The sequence below is a fragment of the Onychomys torridus genome, unplaced genomic scaffold (assembly GCF_903995425.1).
Source record: "Onychomys torridus unplaced genomic scaffold, mOncTor1.1, whole genome shotgun sequence".
In the NCBI taxonomy this organism is placed as follows: domain Eukaryota; kingdom Metazoa; phylum Chordata; class Mammalia; order Rodentia; family Cricetidae; genus Onychomys; species Onychomys torridus.
Window position 1 is genome coordinate 24,971 of NW_023412079.1, and position 20,415 is coordinate 45,385.

Genomic DNA, 20,415 nt, shown 5'->3' on the forward strand with positions numbered 1-20,415 from the left:
GGGGCTGGGGATATGGCTCAGTGCTTCCAGATCCTCAGCATGGGAGGTAGAAGAAGGCTCCCTTGGTCAGCTCTGAACCTGCCTTGAACCTAACACTTCTTGCCTTCTTGGATGAGTGTCCCCTGGGTAGGTGCTTTGAAGGATCTCAGATGGCGTCTGCCCTGCCCTGCTCCTGGTGAACTGGAAGCCCAGGCAGGGAGCCTCCTTCCCCAGCTGGGCTGAGCTCTCCAGATGAGGCAGAACTGAGGCTGTCTGAAGAGCCTTTCAGTGGCAGTGGGACACCTTGTGTTTGCTTTAGGAGGGACCACATGGGTCAGGATATCCAGCTTCTCCTAGCGTCAGGTTCAAGGGCTTCCACACAGCACAAAAGCCCTGCTCTCTGCTGCAGCCACTCCCTCATCACCCTCCCCTCAAATACAGGGACCTTCCAGGACTCCAGAACCCTGTACTGGGCTCTTCCACCCTCCCAAAACTCCCCCGTTTGCCTCCCTTTTGAGGTCATTATATATCACATGTACCCTGCAGGCTTGCCCAGTCTCTCCCTGCCCTGGATGTCCTGTTTCCTGGGGCACTACACATTAAATTGCCACCTACCCCAAACCCATTCCTCCCCAGGACCAGTGGACTTGGCATGATCCCTGTATCAGGCCAGAGCTAGTAACTAGGAACATATGTGCAGCCTCTTTCTCTAGGACCCAGTGAGGTTCCCATAGGCACCTCACATCTACTGCAGAGAGAGAGAGCAGAGAGAGTCCATGGAGATACCATGGGGTGAGAACAACTTGTTTTGTCTAAACAACTGGGAAAGAACTGACTGTCAACCGTAAGGAAGTGGACGGACAAACCAGAGTCTACATGAACCAAGATTTGCTCTGCTGCCCTGAGACAGAACAAGGGCAAAGATAGCCAGGTAGTGGGTAACCATGGAGACCTGTGGGACAGAGGCTGAGACGTGTGTCTTCCTGGAGGCAGCTAGGTCTCATCCCAGAAGGTGGGTGTATATCCTCTCCTTCATATTCTTCACCCAGATACACACAACAGAGCCTGCCATTGTCCCCATTCCCCACAGGCTGAGCAGAGAACAGGTGGGGCACAGAGGAACCCTGCCACCCACTGCTCAGCCTCCTCTCCAGAATCCCAGACAAGCCACTCTCTCTTGCTGTCTCAGTTTCCCCACCAAGAGTTCCTCACAGACAGGTTGTGTGAGATTCCTGCATCGTTCATAAGGTCCTTGTATCTCAGAAGGCAGCCTTTGTCCCCATCCTGCTTCAGTGGTGGCACCCCAGAGCCTGCTTTACTGGCAAGGCACCAAGGATGGCCAGGCTTAGGACCTTGCCCTCCTCCAGTTCTCTTGTTTCCTCCATTTCTCAGTGCAGTGGGCACCCCCAGCAGACACTGACCCTCTGGGATCTCCTGCCATGTCCCAAGCATTTTGTCACCCCTGCTGAGCCCTGGCCATTATCTGATCCCACTGAGGGCTTCCATACCCTCTCTTGGGCTTCGCAAAAGGAGCCAGACCCAGCTCTGCCTTGAATCCAGTTCTACTGTCTTGAGTGTGGACATAAAAGGGCTCCACACCCGCTCCAGAGCTCTGCTGAAGATGAGCATGTGGGGGACCTGTACATGTTCCCCAATTTACAGTGGAGTCTTCTGGCTGAATCTGAGCAGGACGCAGGCCTCAGGTGTGGTGCTGTCATGGGCTGCGTCTGTGACAGCCTGACAAAAGTCAGGACTCAAAGGGGGAGGGAGAGCCTCCTCTGAGCAGCTCAGATCCACGTGAGACCCCAGACTCGGGTCCTGAGCCCCACCCTCTCACAGGATCAACGTCAGTCTCAATTTCTAGATTCTTCTCTGTACACCCATGTTGTTTGTGTGTCCTCCATAGTCTTTAAGAAAAAATGTCTGCTACTAGAGGCTCAGGGACCTTCCAGATATCACTCTCCACCGATCCTGGGTTCTGACCTTCCCTGTGTCTCCCCAAGCATGCCAGCTTCTCCTTACACCTCATGCAGTCCTGGACTCCGGAGTGAATGGTGCTGCCAGTGGTCTGCTGATGTTGGTGAGCATGGCACTTGGAATCTACCTTTACTTAGACCCATCCTGCATTGCTTCCTCTCAAAATTTCCCAGCATCCCCTATGACAGACTCAACTACCTCATGTTTCACTCTCATGTTTTTTTTTTTTTTTTTTTGGTGGACTGGCCAAAGTCCTCTGCTCTACCAGAGACCTGCAGATGGTAGCTGTGGAACTTCTCTGCTTTGTTTGAGAAGAAGGGACTGAGGATAGCTGGGCATCAGGGGCCAACATAACCCCTTCTTTGGGCATATTTCATCCTAGAATCTAGGACCTAGACAAATGTCATTGAGCTTCATGGTCATATCCTCAGAGCTTTGAAGCAGGGAGAGCAAATGACTGCTCAGGATGCACATACTACAGTTTGCAACACAATTATTTCACCATTTGATTGAAGTTTCACAATAGTTCCCTACAATACATATCTTTCTCCATTTTACAAACCAGTGTATAATTTCCACATGTAATATGTGACTATGCTATGATTTTGCAGATGGGGAGACAGGAGTGAGGAATGAGCCATCAGCTTTCAATCCACTACTCAGAGACTGAGCTGAGTCAAGCCAACATGAAGACTTAGACATGATGCACTATTGACCATGCTTCCTTGTAGAAAGCTATTTTTTGCCATTAAAAATATAAAAGCATCTTCTTTTGATTCTTCTTCTTTCTCCAGCATGACTCTAGCTAGGTGGAAAACACAGTGAGATTTAGGATCATGTAAACGTTTCCTGAGTCACAAGCCAAACATGGTGGGGATCCCTGTTCAGAATGAGGAACAGACTGGATCATTGAGAGACCCTTGAACAATCAGGATGGGCATACACACTTATAGGATGGGGGATGTGAACACCACCCCTCATACCTTTATCTCTAACTCCAAGGACACAAGCAGTGCCAGTGCCACCTGGAGTTCTGGTGACCTGCCAGGGACCTGCTCAGTGACACCACAAGGAAGTCATTTAGATGTTCAACACTTCAGAGTTGGAGACTCCTCAATTACCTTTGGCCCAGAGGAAATGTCAACCAATGTGAATGTGATCCCAATCCAATGGAAGCCATCCTAATTCTTCTGTGTGTTAATATTAGCCTTTTCTAGTGGAGAATGGAGGGGGCAGCACCAAGGTGCCAGGCCACCATGGTCACCCCACCCTACCCAACACCCTAGAGAAGGAGCTTGACTCACTCTAGATGGATATCTGAGGGACCAAAAGAGACAAACCTCAAAGAACTTCAAAGCACAGGGAGGAAAATCTCATGCACACTGACAGCCCACTCTGAACCAGTCTGCTTCCCCAGAAAGAGAGAAATCCTCGAATTCTCAAGGGTTTTGAAAATGTACTTCTCATCCGTGAGTGCCTGAGATGAGTCACAACACTTCAAACACCATGACATTGTTGTCCTGTGCTGAAGGGAAGGAAGGAGACCTGTGTCTAGAGGAGCCAGTGAGCCAACATTACACAGACTCAGTAAGTCAGTGCAGGGAGCCAGCTTGGGCTGACTTCAGCCGTCTTGAGTTCAGCCATCAAGAGGAGGCCATGGGAAACCCCAACCTGCTGTCCCTCATGGTCTCCCCGCCATTGTAGTGGAAGGTAGGACTGTGCAAGGGTCCCCAGTGCTGTCAGTGCTGAAACCAAGCCTGACATCCCTGGTGTTAGCTGAGACTAGAGCAGCCACATTAAATGTAATGAGTGTCACCATTATCCTGCTTAATATACATAAGCCCTCACGTGATCCCTGTTGCAGCCCACCAGGCTACCTGCTTCCCTCAGCCCAGTGTTAGCCCATAGCTGCCAATCAAAAATATGGTCTGTGTTATCAGATGGCTTTTACCTTTGGTCCCATGTCACCTTCTTCTATTGTAATGGATGCTTTTACTCCATTTTTCTATACCAGCTAGTTAATATTTATTGAACAGAAGTCTATAGAGCACAAAAGGACAAGAGTCAGTTCATTTGAGACACCATCTTGACCAGCATGCCTCCCCCCAGCACAAGAGGGAGCTGAGTGTCACAGGTTGAGTTTCCTCTCACCAACCTGTTGACTTCATCTATATGCCATAAATTGTTTGACCTCTCATGCAAATAACCTTGACTCTCTACCCCCAGATCCCACAATGACCCATCACAGCACACAATCATTCACTCTAATGTCATTGGTGTCTCAGGTGACCACACCCCCTAGAGGACTCCCAACTTGTCCAGAACTCTTCATTCTTTGCTGTCACCACCATCATCCTCAACCTCATCTTCATCATCATCATGATCATCACTGTCACTCACTGTTCAGAGGTCACTACCTGGAGGACACAAGGGTGAGTCAACCCTGCTGATGCTGGGAACAATAGCCTAGAGTTCATAGGGACCCTTCCCTCAGGGAGGGCATGTGGTTGCCTGCTGTTTCTTCTCCACACCCAGAACTCCCACTCTACCTTTTTCCCTTTTTCTGCTCCCCGGTTTTCCTCCTTCTCATGGCTTGTTCCTGTGCAGCCCTCCCTGTTCACACTCTCCATGTTTCAGCCCCACTCCCCACCCCACTCTCTAGGTCACGCTGGCCTCTTCTTTTAGACTCCAGTTTCTGTCTTCTTGAGGCACTGGCTGTCTGCATTGACCTTGCTGTGTTCGGACAAAGAAATACAAACTCCTCTACACTCAGATCCACAGACTTAACATCACACTATTTCCCTTGTGACAGTATGACTCCCCATCCCCACCCCTGTACATGAGATTTCCCCTGAACTCTTGGCTGCTGACGGAAAGGGTCACTGAGGCAGGTCAGACTGCAGAGCCTTGTGGATCTGCTCAAATTCCTGCAACTTCTCCTCTAGCTTCTGAGCCAGGTCCTGCAGCGCTCTAGCTGACTCTGTTGTTGCCCCATTGTACAAATCCATTGAGTCAGTCACAAGGTGATACACATCCAATCCAAGCATGACACCGGCAAAGCCTACGCTCGCAACTCTGACCCTTGTGGGGGCAGAGCCAAAGCGAAAACTGCCTCGGGCCATCTTGAAGGCCCGTAACTGATGCCTGATGAATTTGCCTACTTTGGCTACAGCCCTACCCGAAGTGTAAAGTTTGACACTGATCTTAGGTATGATCCCTATCATATCACATAGTGTGTCCATGCTGGCTTTAACCAGCTGGTCAGCTTCAGCCTCATCTGACACTCTGTGTGATTCTTCCACAATGGTGGTGGTGGCACTAGTTATAGCTGCTGCTGCTCCCAACCCCAACGTAGTTGCTGTGAGCATCAGACTGCTCCCCCCTGTAAAGGGTGCCAGAACTAAACCAAGGATGCTCAGAACTCCAGAGGCAGTGCTGGTGGAGCCTGCCACCACATTGGAGATGGTGCAGTCCTTGTGCACCTGGTCAATATGGTCAGCCAGTTCTCGGAGCTTCCTGATGTGTCCTTCAAGTTTGATTTTCAACTCAGGAAATTGTTGCAAAAACCTCTTTTTCTGCAGCTCCCTTTGAGTTTCATCATCTTCATCTGTGGGTTCCTGTGCTAGTCGCTCACTCAGCACATCATGCAGTGCATCTTCCTGCTCACTGTGACAGAAGAGGTCAAGTGCATGAGGAAAATAGTTATTTCTGAAAGCTAACATCTTACTCAAGCTTCACTTTCATACTACAGTCCCAGTGGGAAATAACTATACAGAGACCCATAATTTCACTCCAACCATGAGCATTTGGTACATCATAGATACCCAAGGTCCTTAGTCCATAGGGTCAGTGTGTACAGTAGCGTCATGACACTGCAGTGAGAGGCGCTTGATCAAAATGCCTTCAACCAAGGAAACAGCGTCATTCCCAGGAAACCCTGTAGATGATCTGTTCCCAGGAATTTCCTACAAAAATGCTCATCCTTAAAGATGTGAGGTGTGGTGGGAACTTTGGTGCCATTTCTGACTTCCAGAGGTGCTGAAAGCCAACGGCATTGGCCTTAGAAAGGTTCCCATGAGGCCCATATCACTGGAAGTGACCTATTGTTGAACTCTCTCAGATCTGTGTGGTGGAGGTTTTCATTGGCTTATTTTAATTCTCTTTGCTCCATGGTCAACTGTAACTATGTGATGACAATCTTATATGTGGCTTTTAGGATTGTTCTTGAACACTGTCAGTCCTGTGATTGGTTTGGAATAGTCCTTCATTAACAGTTTGTGTCTTAAGGGAAAGGAGGGCTCACTGGGACACTCTCCTCAGACTCTGCTATGAGGTTATCTCTGAGAATTTAATAATAAAACCAAACAAAACAAAACCAAAAAAGAAATCCCTCAAAGCCACAAGGGACCCTCCAGATAATTTATCTGCTGTCTGCTCTCTGCAGATGCCCAAAGCCCTTTACCTCCCTAGCTGCAGCTCACAAGGTCAGTGCATGCCCCAGGTGACTGAGACAGGTCAGCTGCTACTGGTCCTGACTCCACACTAACTCCCACCCCTCACTCATTCCTGACCTGGCAGGTCAAGTTCAGAATCCTGCAGACAGAGGGCACCAGGCTAATAGATATTATCGCTGGTGACATTGTCATATTTGAACCCAACAAGGTCATGTGCAAAGATGCAAGAGGCCTGGAGACAGCCTGTGGTCACCACAGAAGGTCGGAAATGCCCTGATTTTGGACAAGGCAATAGGGGAAGGATTTTCTTCTGGGATTGGGACATGGGGTCACCTCAGACTCTCTAGTTATTTGGACCATCCTCCAGCCACACTGACATGGGAAGCAGTCTCTGGCCACATGTCCTTGCTACTATACAGGGAGTTCTGTGTAGAAGAGAAGAGAACCCAAAAGCCGCTGGAGAACTCTGTAGCACACATATGTGTGAAGGGCATACCCGAGCACAGCCCTGCACACACATGAAACATGACACTGAAGCACGTGGGATAACTGTCCCTTCTCCCTCTTACATGCTTTCTCTAGGTCCCTCACCATCCTCTTCTTGTGCCTTCAGTTCCTCCCTCTCCCTCCAGCCCTGCTGTCCTCGCCCTCTACCTACACCTCCTCTCTAGGGTCACTCACAGTCCCTCCTGAACCCTGGCTGTGACCCTGGCGCTGGGCTCTGGGCTCTGGGAAGGGTGCTGGCACTTGGTTTTCCATCCCTGACCTGTTGCTCACCCCAGGCTGTCATCACCACATCCTTTCACACTGAATTCCCATTCCTACTGAACATACTGTGGCTCCAGATCTTAGTAAGGACAGTCAGGGTCAACCCAGCTCCCCAGAAGGACCCTGCTGTTGTTCCAGCTCCTCGGATGGGAGGAAACTGACTGAGACAGACCTGGGGACATGCTGATCATGTCTACACTTTTCTGACCTGAACACAAATAAGTTCTTGAGTCCTCAGTCCTACAGGAGACCCTTGGCCCTGGTCTCTTCAAGGATAGCTCTTAGTGATAACTTTTAGCAGTACCCACTATGTACTGGCCACATGCTGAGAACTCCACATACATTATCTTATTTTCTCACACTACAGTTTCATGATAGTGAAACTCAGGAAATAGGTCACATAACTAGTAGATGGTGGAAATGGTCCTGGCACCTTGAGTGACATCTTTAATCAACCAGTGGTGCAATCACATGGTGGAAACACTCCTCCCAGATGGTTGAAAAGGAGGGTCTATAACTCCCCCACCCTTTAAGACTGCCTAGAGTGGGTAGGCCTGCCCAGGAAAACCCTCATCTTTTACGGTCTGGTAGGCAGTGATGGGTGCATTGTGCAGGTTACCTTGACAACCCTGCTGCCTCCACAAATGCCTCCCAGGCTCCATCTTCAGTTATCAGGCCCTTCAGATCCTCTCTGCAGAGTGTGTCCGTGAGATAATCAGTGAGTTCTTCAGCAATGTGTCCTGCCACTATTTACCAAGAGAAAGAATGAGGTTAGAATACAGTGCGGACGAGATTAAATGGCAAATAGTAGGAAGTGGCAAGATGTCATGTTCCCGAGCATTTGTCCACAGGTCCTAATGAAGTCTCCAAGGTTGGAGGTTCAGTTATGTCCCCCAAATTCATATGTAAAGGCTCTAAGACTCAGCAATTGTATTTGAAGACAGAAAATTTAAGGAAATAAAGTAATGAAGACCAAATGATGCCATGAATATAGGGTGCTACTTTAGTGGGACTGGGGTCCTTCTGACAATGAGATACCAGAGGTGCATTCCCTGTTATCCATCCATCATTTCAGTATCTGTCATATGTATACATGTGTCTCTGTGTCCCACTCCCCTTCCATCTATTTTCTACTATGACCCTTCTCCACACATACAGAGGAGACACCATGTGCAGACTTAGTGATCCTGCTCTCTCCACACAGAGGGAAGAGCTGCTTATGGGAACCAAATTGTCGTATGTTCATCATGGACATGGGCTTCTATTACTGAGGGAAATCACAGGCCTTTGGCTGAAGTCCCTGTTCCATGTCAAACACTGTGGTGACAGTGCCTTCAAATGTGACTTTCAGGCCACTAGTGGGTTCTCCATTAGCTCATTGTGTCAATAGTAGAGTCTGTTTTAAAAGACAGAATTCTGGTCTGTATATTGAACACGGGAAGGACTCAGGCTGTCTGACACCATGGAGAAATCAGCAGTGACCACTGGACTCTTGCATATTTCATGAGTCCACAGCCAGTGCCCACAGACAGGACTGCCAGCTTGGGATGGACCCTTGTCACTGTCAACCACACCAACAGCAGCTTTGCACATTGAAGCGATGGCTCTCCAGGAGCAAGAAAGCTCTGGACTTCCTCCTTTCACAAGCTGGAACTTAGCTGGCCGGGTCCTTGCCCCTCGTGCCTCCCCCCACTGTCCCACTGCAGAGAGGACCCTCCCCTCAGAGCCTTTTATGTCTTTGATGAATTTTTCTTTTCTTCTTCTTCTTCTTCTTCTTCTTCTTCTTCTTCTTCTTCTTCTTCTTCTCCTCCTCCTCCTCCTCCTCCTCCTCCTCCTCCTCCTCCTCCTCCTCCTTCTTCTTTTTTTCCCCGAGACATGGTTTCTCCATGTAGTTTTGGTGCCTGTACTGGAACTCACTCTGTAGACCAGGCTGGCCTTGAACTCACCGAGATTTGGCTGCCTCTGCCTCCCAAGTGCTGGGATTAAAGGCGTGCACCACCACTACCCGGCTGTCCCACTTCCTTTTCTTCATTGTAGACCAGTATAAGGGTCATCATTAACAACCATCCACAGATTCAATGTTTTGCTGTCTTGATCATTTCCCAAACAAATAAATTACTCCATTGCCTTTTAGTTTAGCCCTATGTAAATCCTCAGAATATGGACAGAAAAAAAACACATTCTTTGTCAAAATATCAAAGGAATGACTCTGACTCTAGCCCAGTTGTCAATAAAGCCCTTGCTTCCCTGTGAAACCGCATGAGTCAACTCTCTCCCCTTCTGCATTGTGCTCAGCAGGACTGCCTTCCAGGATCCTGTGACACTGACCCATGAGACTGTGTGTGTGTGTGTGTGTGTGTGTGTGTGTGTGTGTGTGTGTGTGTGTGAGAGAGAGAGAGAGAGAGAGAGAGAGAGAGAGAGAGAGAGAGAGAGGAGTGTTCTCAGTTTCTTCACAGATGGCTAGTCTTCTGTTCCTAAGATAAACGCCATGACAGGAGGACATTAATGAAGATTTATTTTGGCTTCCAGCACCACTAGGATAGATGTCCAGGAAAGGGACAGAAGCAGGTGCTGGAAAGTGAGAGATCATATCTCAACTGCAACTAAGAGCCATAGAATGTACTGGAAAGGGCAAGACCATGGACTCTATTTTATTTTGCCCTATTTTATTATATTTTATTCTTGAGACAAAGTCACACTGTGTAGCCCTGGCTGGCCTTGAACTCACTGTGTAGACCAGGATGGCTTCAAATTCATAGAGATTTACCTATTTCAGCTTTCCAAGTGCTGGGATTAAGACATGTACCTCACACCCAGCAGAGCTATAAACTCTAAAAGCCCACCACAGGTTTGGACTTCCCTCCAGTAAGACGACATGTTGTAACACTTCCTTAACCCCCCCCCCCAAATGGCAACACTAACTGGAGCCCAAGTGTTTAATGCATGAGCCTCTGGGGGATGTCACACAGTCAGGACAGCACACTTATATACACCATGACCACACACAGGTGGGCCACTGAGACCAAGAGCACCTGCTTTGAACAAGAAAATGGGTCCAGCATTGGAACCGTTTCCCTAGAGGAAGCTCTGTGAGACAGAAGAGGACAGAAAAAAGGAAATTGCCTACCATCAACACCATCAGGTTCCATGCTTGCTGCCATGTCTTCAGACCAATCACAGGTTTTCCTCACAGCTCCTCGGGTGTTCAGGCTGGAGGGAGAATAACAAACTGGGATGCAAGTGACAGCTGAGGGAATTCAGGTGGTAAAGGAGTGCCAGCCAGAGTGTTCCACCTCCAGCAGACCCTGCACTGCTCCTTCCAGATGTCAATCATCTGGTCTACCCGGCCCTCACCCTTGCCAAGTTATAGCCCCCCTGACCTGTTATTATCCAAGGGGGATGTCACTGGCTAAGGACATAGCCATGAATAAAGCAATATACAATCTACACACAGGAGATATGGGAAAAGATGTTCTGTCAACTACTTGGTGGGAACACCTGGGAACTGATGATAATAGGAAATATATACTGTATGTCTCTGACACACAGAGCTTCTCATACACACCTCATTGGGAGATCAACATCCTTCATGAAATGAGGACGTCTGTGAACTATTGTAGGTTGTTGTTTTGGGCTCTTTTAGTGGGACCCGCCATCCAGCTCCCAAATAAACACATGGAGGCTTATTCTTAATTATGAATGCCCGGCCTTGGTTTGGCTTAGTTTCTAGTCAGCTTTTCTTAACTTTAATTATCCTGTCTATCTTTTGCCTCATGGCTTTTCCCATTCCCTTACTTCTGTAAATCTTACTCTTACTCCGTGGCTTGCTGGTTGTGTAGCTTGGTGGCCGGCCCCCGATGTCCTCCTCCTTCTCTGGCTCCTAGATCTCCCTCCCAGATTTCTGCCTCTATATATTCTCTCTGCCTGCCAGCCCCGCCTATCCTTTCTCCTGCCTTGCTATTGGCCAGCTCTTTATTAGACCATTGGATGTTTTACACAGGCACAGTAACACAGCTTCACAGAGTTAAGCAAGTGCACTATAAACAAAAGTAACATACGTTAAAATAATATTCTACAGTAGTGAACCCATTTTTAAAGTGGAGGGAGGATCATAAAGACTTGCTGACACCCCAAAGTTTTCACAGTAATGCTAGATCAAGGACTTAACTCCAAGATATTTTGATTGACACCCCACATTTAAGATATGAATCTCCACTCCCTTAACTACACAGCAGCACTCCATCTTCTCCCATTGTGACTGTGAGTGACTTCTCACCCACATAAGGGCCTGTGTCCTGCGACAGAGCTTAAATTCTCAGGTACAACAGTACCCTCCCAGAGCCCACACCTTCCTGTTCTGCAGGCTCCTGTATCCCACCAGGGCTGGAGTCCTGTATGACCCTGTCCCTGTGCCTGCTCTTGCCCATCTAGTCCTCTGACCTCCTCCCTAAATGTTCAAACTCAAGCAATTTCTTCCCTTTTTTATTTATTGTTCTCTTATACAATACATCCATCTGCAGCCTTCCTTCCTTCCTTCCTTCCACTCATCCTACTTCTTTACTTCCTCCTTCCCTCTCTCCAGGATCCACTGCTCCTCCCTGATAGGCTAAGTAACAAGGGGGCCATGGGGGTCACAGGATCTCCATGGGATGGAGACATAGACTAGATTTTGCAGTAGATGGAAGACTGGTGGGGAATGTGAATATGTGGAATCATGTCAGGGAAGGAGGGATAGAGGGAGAGAGTATGAGGAGAGCCCCTAGGCACTTTCTAACCATCATGTGAACAGCAGAGAATGAATACTGTAGAAAAAATTTCTGCTCTGTGGGTCCTTTGCTGTAAGATAATTCTAGAAGCAAAATGACTGGGTCACAGAGCCTCAATATTTAACTTTTTCATAACCTGAGGCTCACTGTTGTACAAATGGAGCATGAGAACCCACACTCACACGGGCAGTGCACAGGGGTGGACATTCTCCCTAGAGTCACTAGTGCAGAGTAGCCTTAAATAAGCAGCAGAGCTGACCGCACATGGGGTAACCTCAGCACTGGAGAAACTGAGGCAAGGGGGTTGCTGGCAGTTTGAGGCCAGCTGAGGCTTCATACGGAGACCCCAGTTCTAACTAAGAACAAACAGCACCAAGGTCTGGTGCTGCAGTTCCATGGTAGAAAACCCATCAGTGTGTTTGAGGAGGCCCTGACTGCATGTCCCACAAAGAGACAAGCTAACCAGCTCCTGTGCAGAACTTCAAGGTCTCTTTGATGACATTCCCTTCAGAGATGGGGAAAGTGAGTGAGTGTGTTCAGACAGCATGACAGGCAGGCAGAGGGGCATTGATCAGCTCCCAGCTGCAGGGGAGCCAGGGCACATGCAGTGACAGCTGGAGGTGACGTGGGCTTGTACACCCTGAACCCAGGCTACTCTAAGGCTTACTGAAGGATAGCACACACTGTTCTTCCAATGACCTTTAGAGTGTGGACCACTTGTGCCCCTGCTCACCTCACCTACATGGCTGGGCCAGCCTGCACCTCCCCCTGGAGCCCCTTCCCTGCTGACAACCAGTGACATGTCCATCCAGATCCTCCACCTTCTCTCATACTTTTGGCATCTGAGGGACCAGTGTCTCCTGTGCCCTCTCTACCACTGCACAGCCTTCCAGCACCATAGGTGGAGAGCAGCCTGCTGGGGCTCAGCGGGGCAGGCAATCCTGGCTCCCTCTATCAGGATAAAACAGAGACAGAGAGAAGGGTGACAACCCTGTCACACAGCAGTCAGGGCAGAGAGATGAGGGGGACAACAGCCCTGACTCTGAACTGAAGAGAAATCCTGGGGATTTAACACTCCCGGGCCCCTCTGCTCCACTAGAGCTGTCCTGCTGCAGAGTCTGCCCCAGTGTTAGGTAAGGCTGGGGTGCGATGGTCCTGGGGACTCTGCACTGTGCCCTCTCTCAGTCCCCTTACCTGGTTCCCTTCCACACCTGCACACACAGGACAGCCTTGGCTTCCTCTCTGTGCCCCACAGTCTAGGCAGAGGACAGGAGAGGACGAGGGAGTGTAGACCTCTCACCTACCTGTTCAGCTTCCATCTGGGTACTCTAGTAAAGTCACTCTCTGCTCTGCCTCAGTTTATCCTCTGGGCCTGACACAGCACTGTCAACAAGGTCCAGCTGTGCCAGCACCCCTTAGTCATCCTGCATGTCTTCACCAAAACCTCATTCTCATTGGTACAGGAACAGCACCTCAAGGGCAGTTGTGGGTGTCCATGCCACACAGTTTGATGGCTCTTTCTCCCCAACCTCCCCCACTTCCTTTTTCTGTTTGGTAGCTTTCTAAAATGGCTGAACATGGATAAAAGCTGCCTTTCTTCAAGGGCCCTCTGATCATATCTCAGGATGCCCTACAAGCAGGGCCAGGCCCCAGGCAGTGTGGTGATCCCATCTTAGGGATTCCACATCCTCTCCTGTGCACAGGTTACAGACAGACCTCCCACTGACTGCTAGTACAACCATGCTGATGCTGATCTCATTGTCAACCTCATTGAACTCATCCATAAAATGGGGCCATATAACCCTTCTCCTCCAGAGCCCTTGAGAGGATGAACATGTTCCCCAACTCACCAAGGAGTCTTCTTGTAGCCAACTTCGGATGGGTCCCTGCTCTCCTTGGCTGTGAGGATCCAGTTACCAGCTGCACATCTGAGACACAAATAGACACAAGTTCTGTGTCTGATACACCCAGTGAACAAAAGTGAAAGTTCTTGTTTGTGGACTCTCAGGATAAAACAACTGACCAGACATGATGCCTCCAGGCAACACCCTACTGATGCCCTATGAACAGGAGCTGTTATGGTCAATCGTAGCTCTGGCCTGAGTGAGATAGAAATCAAGCCAAGAATGAAAGTCACTGATGAAGCTTGAGATGGGTTTCGATTTCAAAGAAAAGGGGACACATTTATAACTGGGATGGCAACAGAAGGCTTGGTCTCAAAAAGGGGGGACCTTGTTTTACATGAGTTTATGGAGAGGGAATAACCTTGGGGCTCTTCACATTCATGGTCACGTTTCTTATGTATCTCTTTGTACTTGCTGATGATGGGCTAGGTTCTGGATGGCTCCAAAGCAGCTTTAGAATGGAGGATTTGGAAGGCTGTTGGAACGAAGAGAGGTTGGCAAGGGAGGTTTTGAAGGCAAAATGATCTGAGGGTTTTGGTGCTTATCTACATTATACGTTTTCAGAGGGAGCGAAGCTGTCAAGTTTGGGGCAACATTCTCAATTAGCTGCTTGTATCTTGTTGATACTGTCTTAGGTTGGGTTTCTGTTACTGTGATGAACACCATGACCAAAATCAACACGGAGAGAAAAGGGTTCATTTCAATCACACTTTCAATCACACTCCATCATCAAAAGAAGTCAGAGCAGGAACTCAACAGGACAGGACTCAGAGGCAGGAGCTGACACAGAAGCCATGGAGTACTGTTGCTTACTGGCTTGTTCTCCAGGCCTTGCTTGGCCTGTTTTCTTATGGCAGCCCAGGGGTAATGCCACCCACAGGGTGTTGGACCCTCCAACATCAATCACTGATTAAGAAAATGCACAAAGACTCATCTTATAAAGCCTTGTCTCAACTGTGGTTTCCTCTTCTAGTTTGTATCAAGTTGACATAAAACTATTCATCACACACACACCAACTGCAAGCTGTGACCTGCTCTAAACTAATCACCGGCCTACCAGGGAAGGTGGCTTTTGTGAGTCCCCAGTCCTTTGGAAATGGAAGTGAAGGGTGAAGAGGAAGGCAGACAGACAAGCCAGAGCTGACTGGTTCCTGTGTCCTATGTACCCTGATATTGGCCTTGGGTAGTCATTGTGCCAAGACCAGATTGCATGAATGTTGACTGACTTAGGGGATTCAAGGTGCCCAGGCTCTGTGACACACACTGTCTCTGAGCATGCATCTGTGCGAGTCTCTGGGGGAATCTGAGTCTTGTTGAGGATTCTGTGGGGCAGGATGAGCAGGTGGGTGGCATGCCTGCTTTCCCTGGGACTCCCCAGGCTCTTCCCAGCCTGTGAGGGGTGGAGAAGGAAGACAGGCTGTCCTGTGTGTTTGGGTGGGTAGGGTACCATGTGGGGCATGGAAGGACAAGTCGCACAACCACATATTCAGCACTATGAGCCCTGTCATCACAAGGTCAAGGGCCAGACCACAGGTGGGGGTGGAAGAGATTATCTCTGTGTCTGTGAAAACAGAAAGTCCTAGAAACTTTAAATTATTATATTTTTTAATCCACACTTTTTCTTTGAATGGGGCAGTGTCCTCAGAAGCTAGTGGCTTGGTGTCCAAAGAATATCTGCCAGACAGCGGCAGGCTGGGCACATGGAATGTGCTATCCTGGTTGGTCCTGGTTGGCACCAAATGGGAATGGGTGACATTTCCTGTGAGGAAGAGATTTAGCATAGTCCTGGAAGCTGCTTGTGGAGGCTGATGGAGAGGAAGGAATGAAGGGTGGGTCTGCAGTAGGAAGGAGTCCCTCTGTCCAGGGTGTCTGGGCTTAAACTTGACACTGAGAGGTAATTAAGGATTCTCAGGTTCATACTGTCTTGAGTCTCTGTCTTCTTGACCTAGGAAAATTCTCCACAGCCTCAGGGAATTGAAACTTAACTAAGAGCCTCTATCTGTCCCACTGCAGAGCCTGTACACAGCTAGGGAAGGGAGACGCCCAGCCTGGGCTTCCAGCTGGCCATCAGCAGGGAAGTGAGACTTGCTGACAGCCTCTACTTTGCCCCCATTGGAGAGCTTGTTCACAGGAAGGGAAGGGAGACACCCAGCCTGGGCTTCCAGCTGGCCATCAGCAGGGAAGGGCTGGGGCCTCCTACACTTCCTCATGGCTCAAATCCACAGGATGCCAATACTAAGAGGCTCTGTGTGTGGCAGATAAGCAGGAGGGCTTAATGGAAGCATGAAGGAGACCTTCCCTTTCTTCCCTTTTTCCCTGATTTCTTTTTTGGTATTAGGTGTCAGCCCCAGGACCTTTGCACTGGACAAGGGCTTTACCACTGGGCTCTGCAGCCAGCTCAGAGCCACACAGAAACAGGAAACTAGGACTGTAGAGATCTCACACAAGCATAAGATCACTCCAAATGCAAGTCTTTCTCTCTAGCAGCCTCTGGGGTCCTGCCGCCCCTAGAACAGGACACATGAGGTAGGGACACCAGCTCCCTTGCCATCTGGTGCCTTAAGCAAGAACCCTCACCATCAACCTCCTTGTGTCTGGGTGCTCAGGACTGGGTCACTCAGTCACTGTGTTACCGACTCCAAGTCTGGACCTCATGTCTGGAAGAAACAGGGTCCAGAAGGAAGGGTAAACTGGGGGAGCATGGCTTCCACACTGGGTGGCCAGGCACCTGTAGCCCCCACAGTCACTGTTGTACTGGGGTAAATTAGGACATGCAGCCAAACCTGGACTGGTCTGGGAAAGACCAGGGCAGCTGTGGGTAAGGCAGGAAAAGGAAGCTTTGGGTGTCCTGGCAGGGATGTCTTGCCACTGCCTGGTTTCACTCCTTACTCCCCACATGACTGAAGCAGCAGGTTCTGAGTAGTTTGTGCTCTCCTGTCCAAAGGCGAAGTGACACTCAAATCATCAGTGAGCCTGTGGTGGTGATTCTAGGCGATGGCAAAGGCTAACCATGGAGATCCAAGGCTGGACCAGGGCAGTAGGAAGAACCCACCATAGGGTCAGGGCTTTACATGGGAAGCTTGAAGGAGTGTCTAGGTGTGCTGTGGAAAGTGAGGGCCAGTTGTGTCCATTGCATCTGTGAAACTCCCGTCTGTAGACAAAACGCAGGAGGTAAAGCAGTACTCGGCAAAGAATAGCACTCATCCTTTCTCTCCAAGGCAAGGTGCCTCGGTACATTTGAGACTAGAGAAGCTTAATGTACAGATAGGACTTACAGAGATAGATGTTTATGTAGTGCACAGTAGGAGGTTGGGGAGGTCAGAGGATGACCCAGGCACCAGCTTTGGTTTCTGGCCAGACCTTCTTGATGCACCGTAATAAGGTGTCATCACACAGAGTACCAGTGCAAGTGTGCAGATTCAGGGTTTCGTCCTCTCTTCAGAGAGTCACGAGCCCTAGCATGACAATCCAGACCCATGCACCATAGTCCTTCAGTTAATCTTGACTATCACCATTGCTACACACAGTTCCCACCCTGGGTGCCAGAACATTTCTCTTCGTCTTTGTGGAACACAGAAGTCCCTTCCCATGGCTGTCTCCAGGTGATCACCTGTTCCATGGACCTGGCAGGACAGGAGTTCTCTGCTCTGGCTAGTGTGAGGGATGATTGAGGGGAGGCCTGGGACTGATCCTTACTCAGGAGAGCCAGGGCCTGTCACTCTTTGTCCTTAGTTGTTCTGCTATCTAGAGAGAACCATGAGTCACCAGTCTCCACTGAAGCTGTCTCCATTCCATCTCACATTTTACTGTCCTCTTCTTTTTAACCCAGACTCACAGATAGCTGTAAGAAGGACCTGAGAGGGACCCCACGCCTGGCACCAGAGACCCTGCAGCCCTCATGGTCTCCAGAGGTATGGACTTCTCTTCTCTGGTTGTTTCCTGAGTGTGGCCTAGAACCTTGGGCTTCCACACTGAGAACTTGTTGAGTTGAGGATAGAAAGAATCTAAATGGAATAATGGGAGTCCCTTCTACCTGTGTATAAGAAGTCCTCTTCTTGGCTCTGTCTTGGGGGGTATGCTCAGGGATCCCTTCCTCCCTCCAGCCTGAAAAAGTGGAGCACAGCATGTCATGTGGCCTAATGACAACTCCCAAAGTCTGAGGACACTCCAAACTCCCCAGCACACAAGAAAACACTTGATTCACTCAGAGTGAGGGCTTGAACCAAAGACCGCTGTCTCTCTCAGTTCTGAAGCCGAAGTCCACAGTAAAGGAATGGGAGGGTGGTTGTGGTGAGGATACTCTTCCTGGTCTGTAGCAGCAGCCTGCTAACTGAGAGTCTGCACACAGCCTCTCCTGTGTGCATGGAGACAGAGAGGCGGGAAGGGACCCGGTGGAGGAAGGACACACAGATACAGAGATCAGTGATGATAGGTAAGTAGATAGATCAGCGGTTCTCAATCTGTGGGCTTCAATCACTTTGGAGGTTGAACAACCCTTTCACAGGGGTCACCTAAGACCATCAGAAAACACAGGTATTCATATTATGATCCCTAACAATAGCAAAATTACAGTTACTTATTAGTAACCAAAATAATTTTGTGGTTGGGGTCACCCCAACACGAGGAATAGTATTCAAGGATAACAGTATTAGGAAGATTTAGAACCATTGAGATAGATAGAATGGTAAATGATAGATGACATTATATATATGGTGCCTATTCTTTCTTGTTATCAGCACCATGCTTTCATGAATAGGGATGTATATTTATGACATCACCTACTCTGTTGTTACCTCACTTTCCTAGAGGCTCATCTCTAAAACTGGTTGCTGCCATACCGCCTTTTATACATGAAATGAAGATCACAACTCATTCCCTAGCACTGCTGACTCCATCAGGTACCCAGTGGCAGATGCTAAATACCTTGTCTGCTAAATGCCACACACACTTTGCAATTTAAACTCGGCCATGCTGTCCTCTGACCTCATTCTATTTCTTCTTAAGTATTGAGGAGGAGACACTTCATCCAGGAAGTCACTGAGTATCTGCAGGACTCAGCAAGCAGAAGAGACCTGCAGCTCCTGTTGGTCAAAGATGACGCCTGGAAGGTATTGGTGGCAGAGGCTGGGTTGTCCAGGTCATCTCCCCTAGACCCCCAGAATGCCCCCAGTTTTGTTCTGATCCCACATACCTGTGCTCATCTACAGAGTTCCCACTGGGCAAATATTTGGAAGTGAGGGCACAGACTTTGGGTGAAGGCTTCTTTGTCATGGCCATGCCACTAATGTCTGTCTTCACATGACTTCACACACTGACACCTATGGACTAAGAACCGTGGAGTGTCTGTGATCATCAGTGTTCCTGTGGAGTGCAGAGTCCTGCATTTGTAAAATACCTTCCCATTGGATCTATAACACAAGTCTGTGATGTGAAGGGGATAGGTCATCCTACAGTGAAACAAGCCTTCTTTCTGATGCACTGACCTCTTCTGTTACAGGGATGAGGAAGCTGCACTGTGTAAGCTGCTCCTAGGGCTCCCAGCCCTGGAGGACAAAGAGCAGCTTCAACAAGAGCTGCAGGACAGGAAGAGGTTTCTGGAAGCTTTTCCTGAGTTGAAAAGGAAGCTGGAGGGAAACATCAGGAAGCTCCGAGCTCTGGCTGACCACCTTGACCAGGTGCACAGAGCCTGTACCATCTCCAACCTGGTGACCAACTCCACCAGCACTGCCTCTGGAGTCCTGGGCATCCTGGGTGTAGCTCTGGCTCCTGTGACAGCAAGCGGCAGTCTGCTGCTCTCAGCCACTGGGCTGGGGCTGGGGGCAGTGGCTACTGTGACTGGTGCTGCCACTGTAGTTGTGGAGAAATCAAGCAAGTGGGCAGATGAGGCTGAAGCCGGTGCCTGATGTCAGACACCATGGACGTTATGAAGACGCTTCTTGTCCTGGGAGAGATTGCGTTCAAACTTTCTAAAAGCTCCTATGGTCTCTGCAATAATTTGAAAACCTTAGGACAAAGCATTCATGCCATTAGGGCAGCCAGAGCCAACCCTAACTTAGTGGCAAATGCCAAGCTCCTTATGATGACTAGAAGAATCCCTGCCCAACGAGCTAACCAGATGCAGAATGTCTTTGAGGGCACTGCTCTGGCAATGACTAAAAAAGGCAGAATCAGAGGTGCCGCTGTTGCGGGTGCATTCCTTGCACTGGATGTGCATTGCCTTGTAAGGGACTCAATGCATTTATATGATGGAGCAAAATCAGAGTCGGCCGAAGATCTGCGGGCCCTGGCTCAGGAGCTGGAGGAGAAGTTGAGAGAGATTGACCAGATCCACAAGACCCTCTAGGTGCCTGTGACAGCCTCCCCCAGCTACATGGAGGTCACTGGAGATGATCTGGACAGATTTGAGGCACCAAGACATCTTGTTAGAAGAGGATTGAGGTAGTTAGTTTTAACTGTATCTTGACACCATCTAGAATCATGTCAGAAGAGAGTTTCAGTGAGGGATTGTCTAGCTTGAGCTGTCCTGTGGACATGTCTGGGAAAGATTTTTCTGCATGATTCTAAATG

General features: G+C 49.1%; 1 protein-coding gene and 1 pseudogene across 1 annotated transcript; one reads left to right on the forward strand and one right to left on the reverse strand.

Moving 5' to 3' along the window:
- Window positions 1–4,835: 4,835 nt before the first annotated feature.
- LOC118575480 (apolipoprotein L3-like) lies at window positions 4,836–18,684 on the reverse strand. The gene is made up of 5 exons (XM_036176021.1): window positions 18,647–18,684; window positions 13,795–13,872; window positions 10,306–10,388; window positions 7,798–7,924; window positions 4,836–5,622 (listed from the first exon to the last, which is right to left on the reverse strand). The coding sequence occupies exons 1-5, from the start codon at window positions 18,682–18,684 to the stop codon at window positions 4,836–4,838; spliced, it is 1,113 nt and encodes a 370-aa protein (XP_036031914.1).
- Window positions 18,685–18,851: 167 nt separating this feature from the next.
- Window positions 18,852–20,191, forward strand: LOC118575478 (annotated as a pseudogene).
- The last annotated feature ends 224 nt before the right edge of the window (window positions 20,192–20,415 follow it).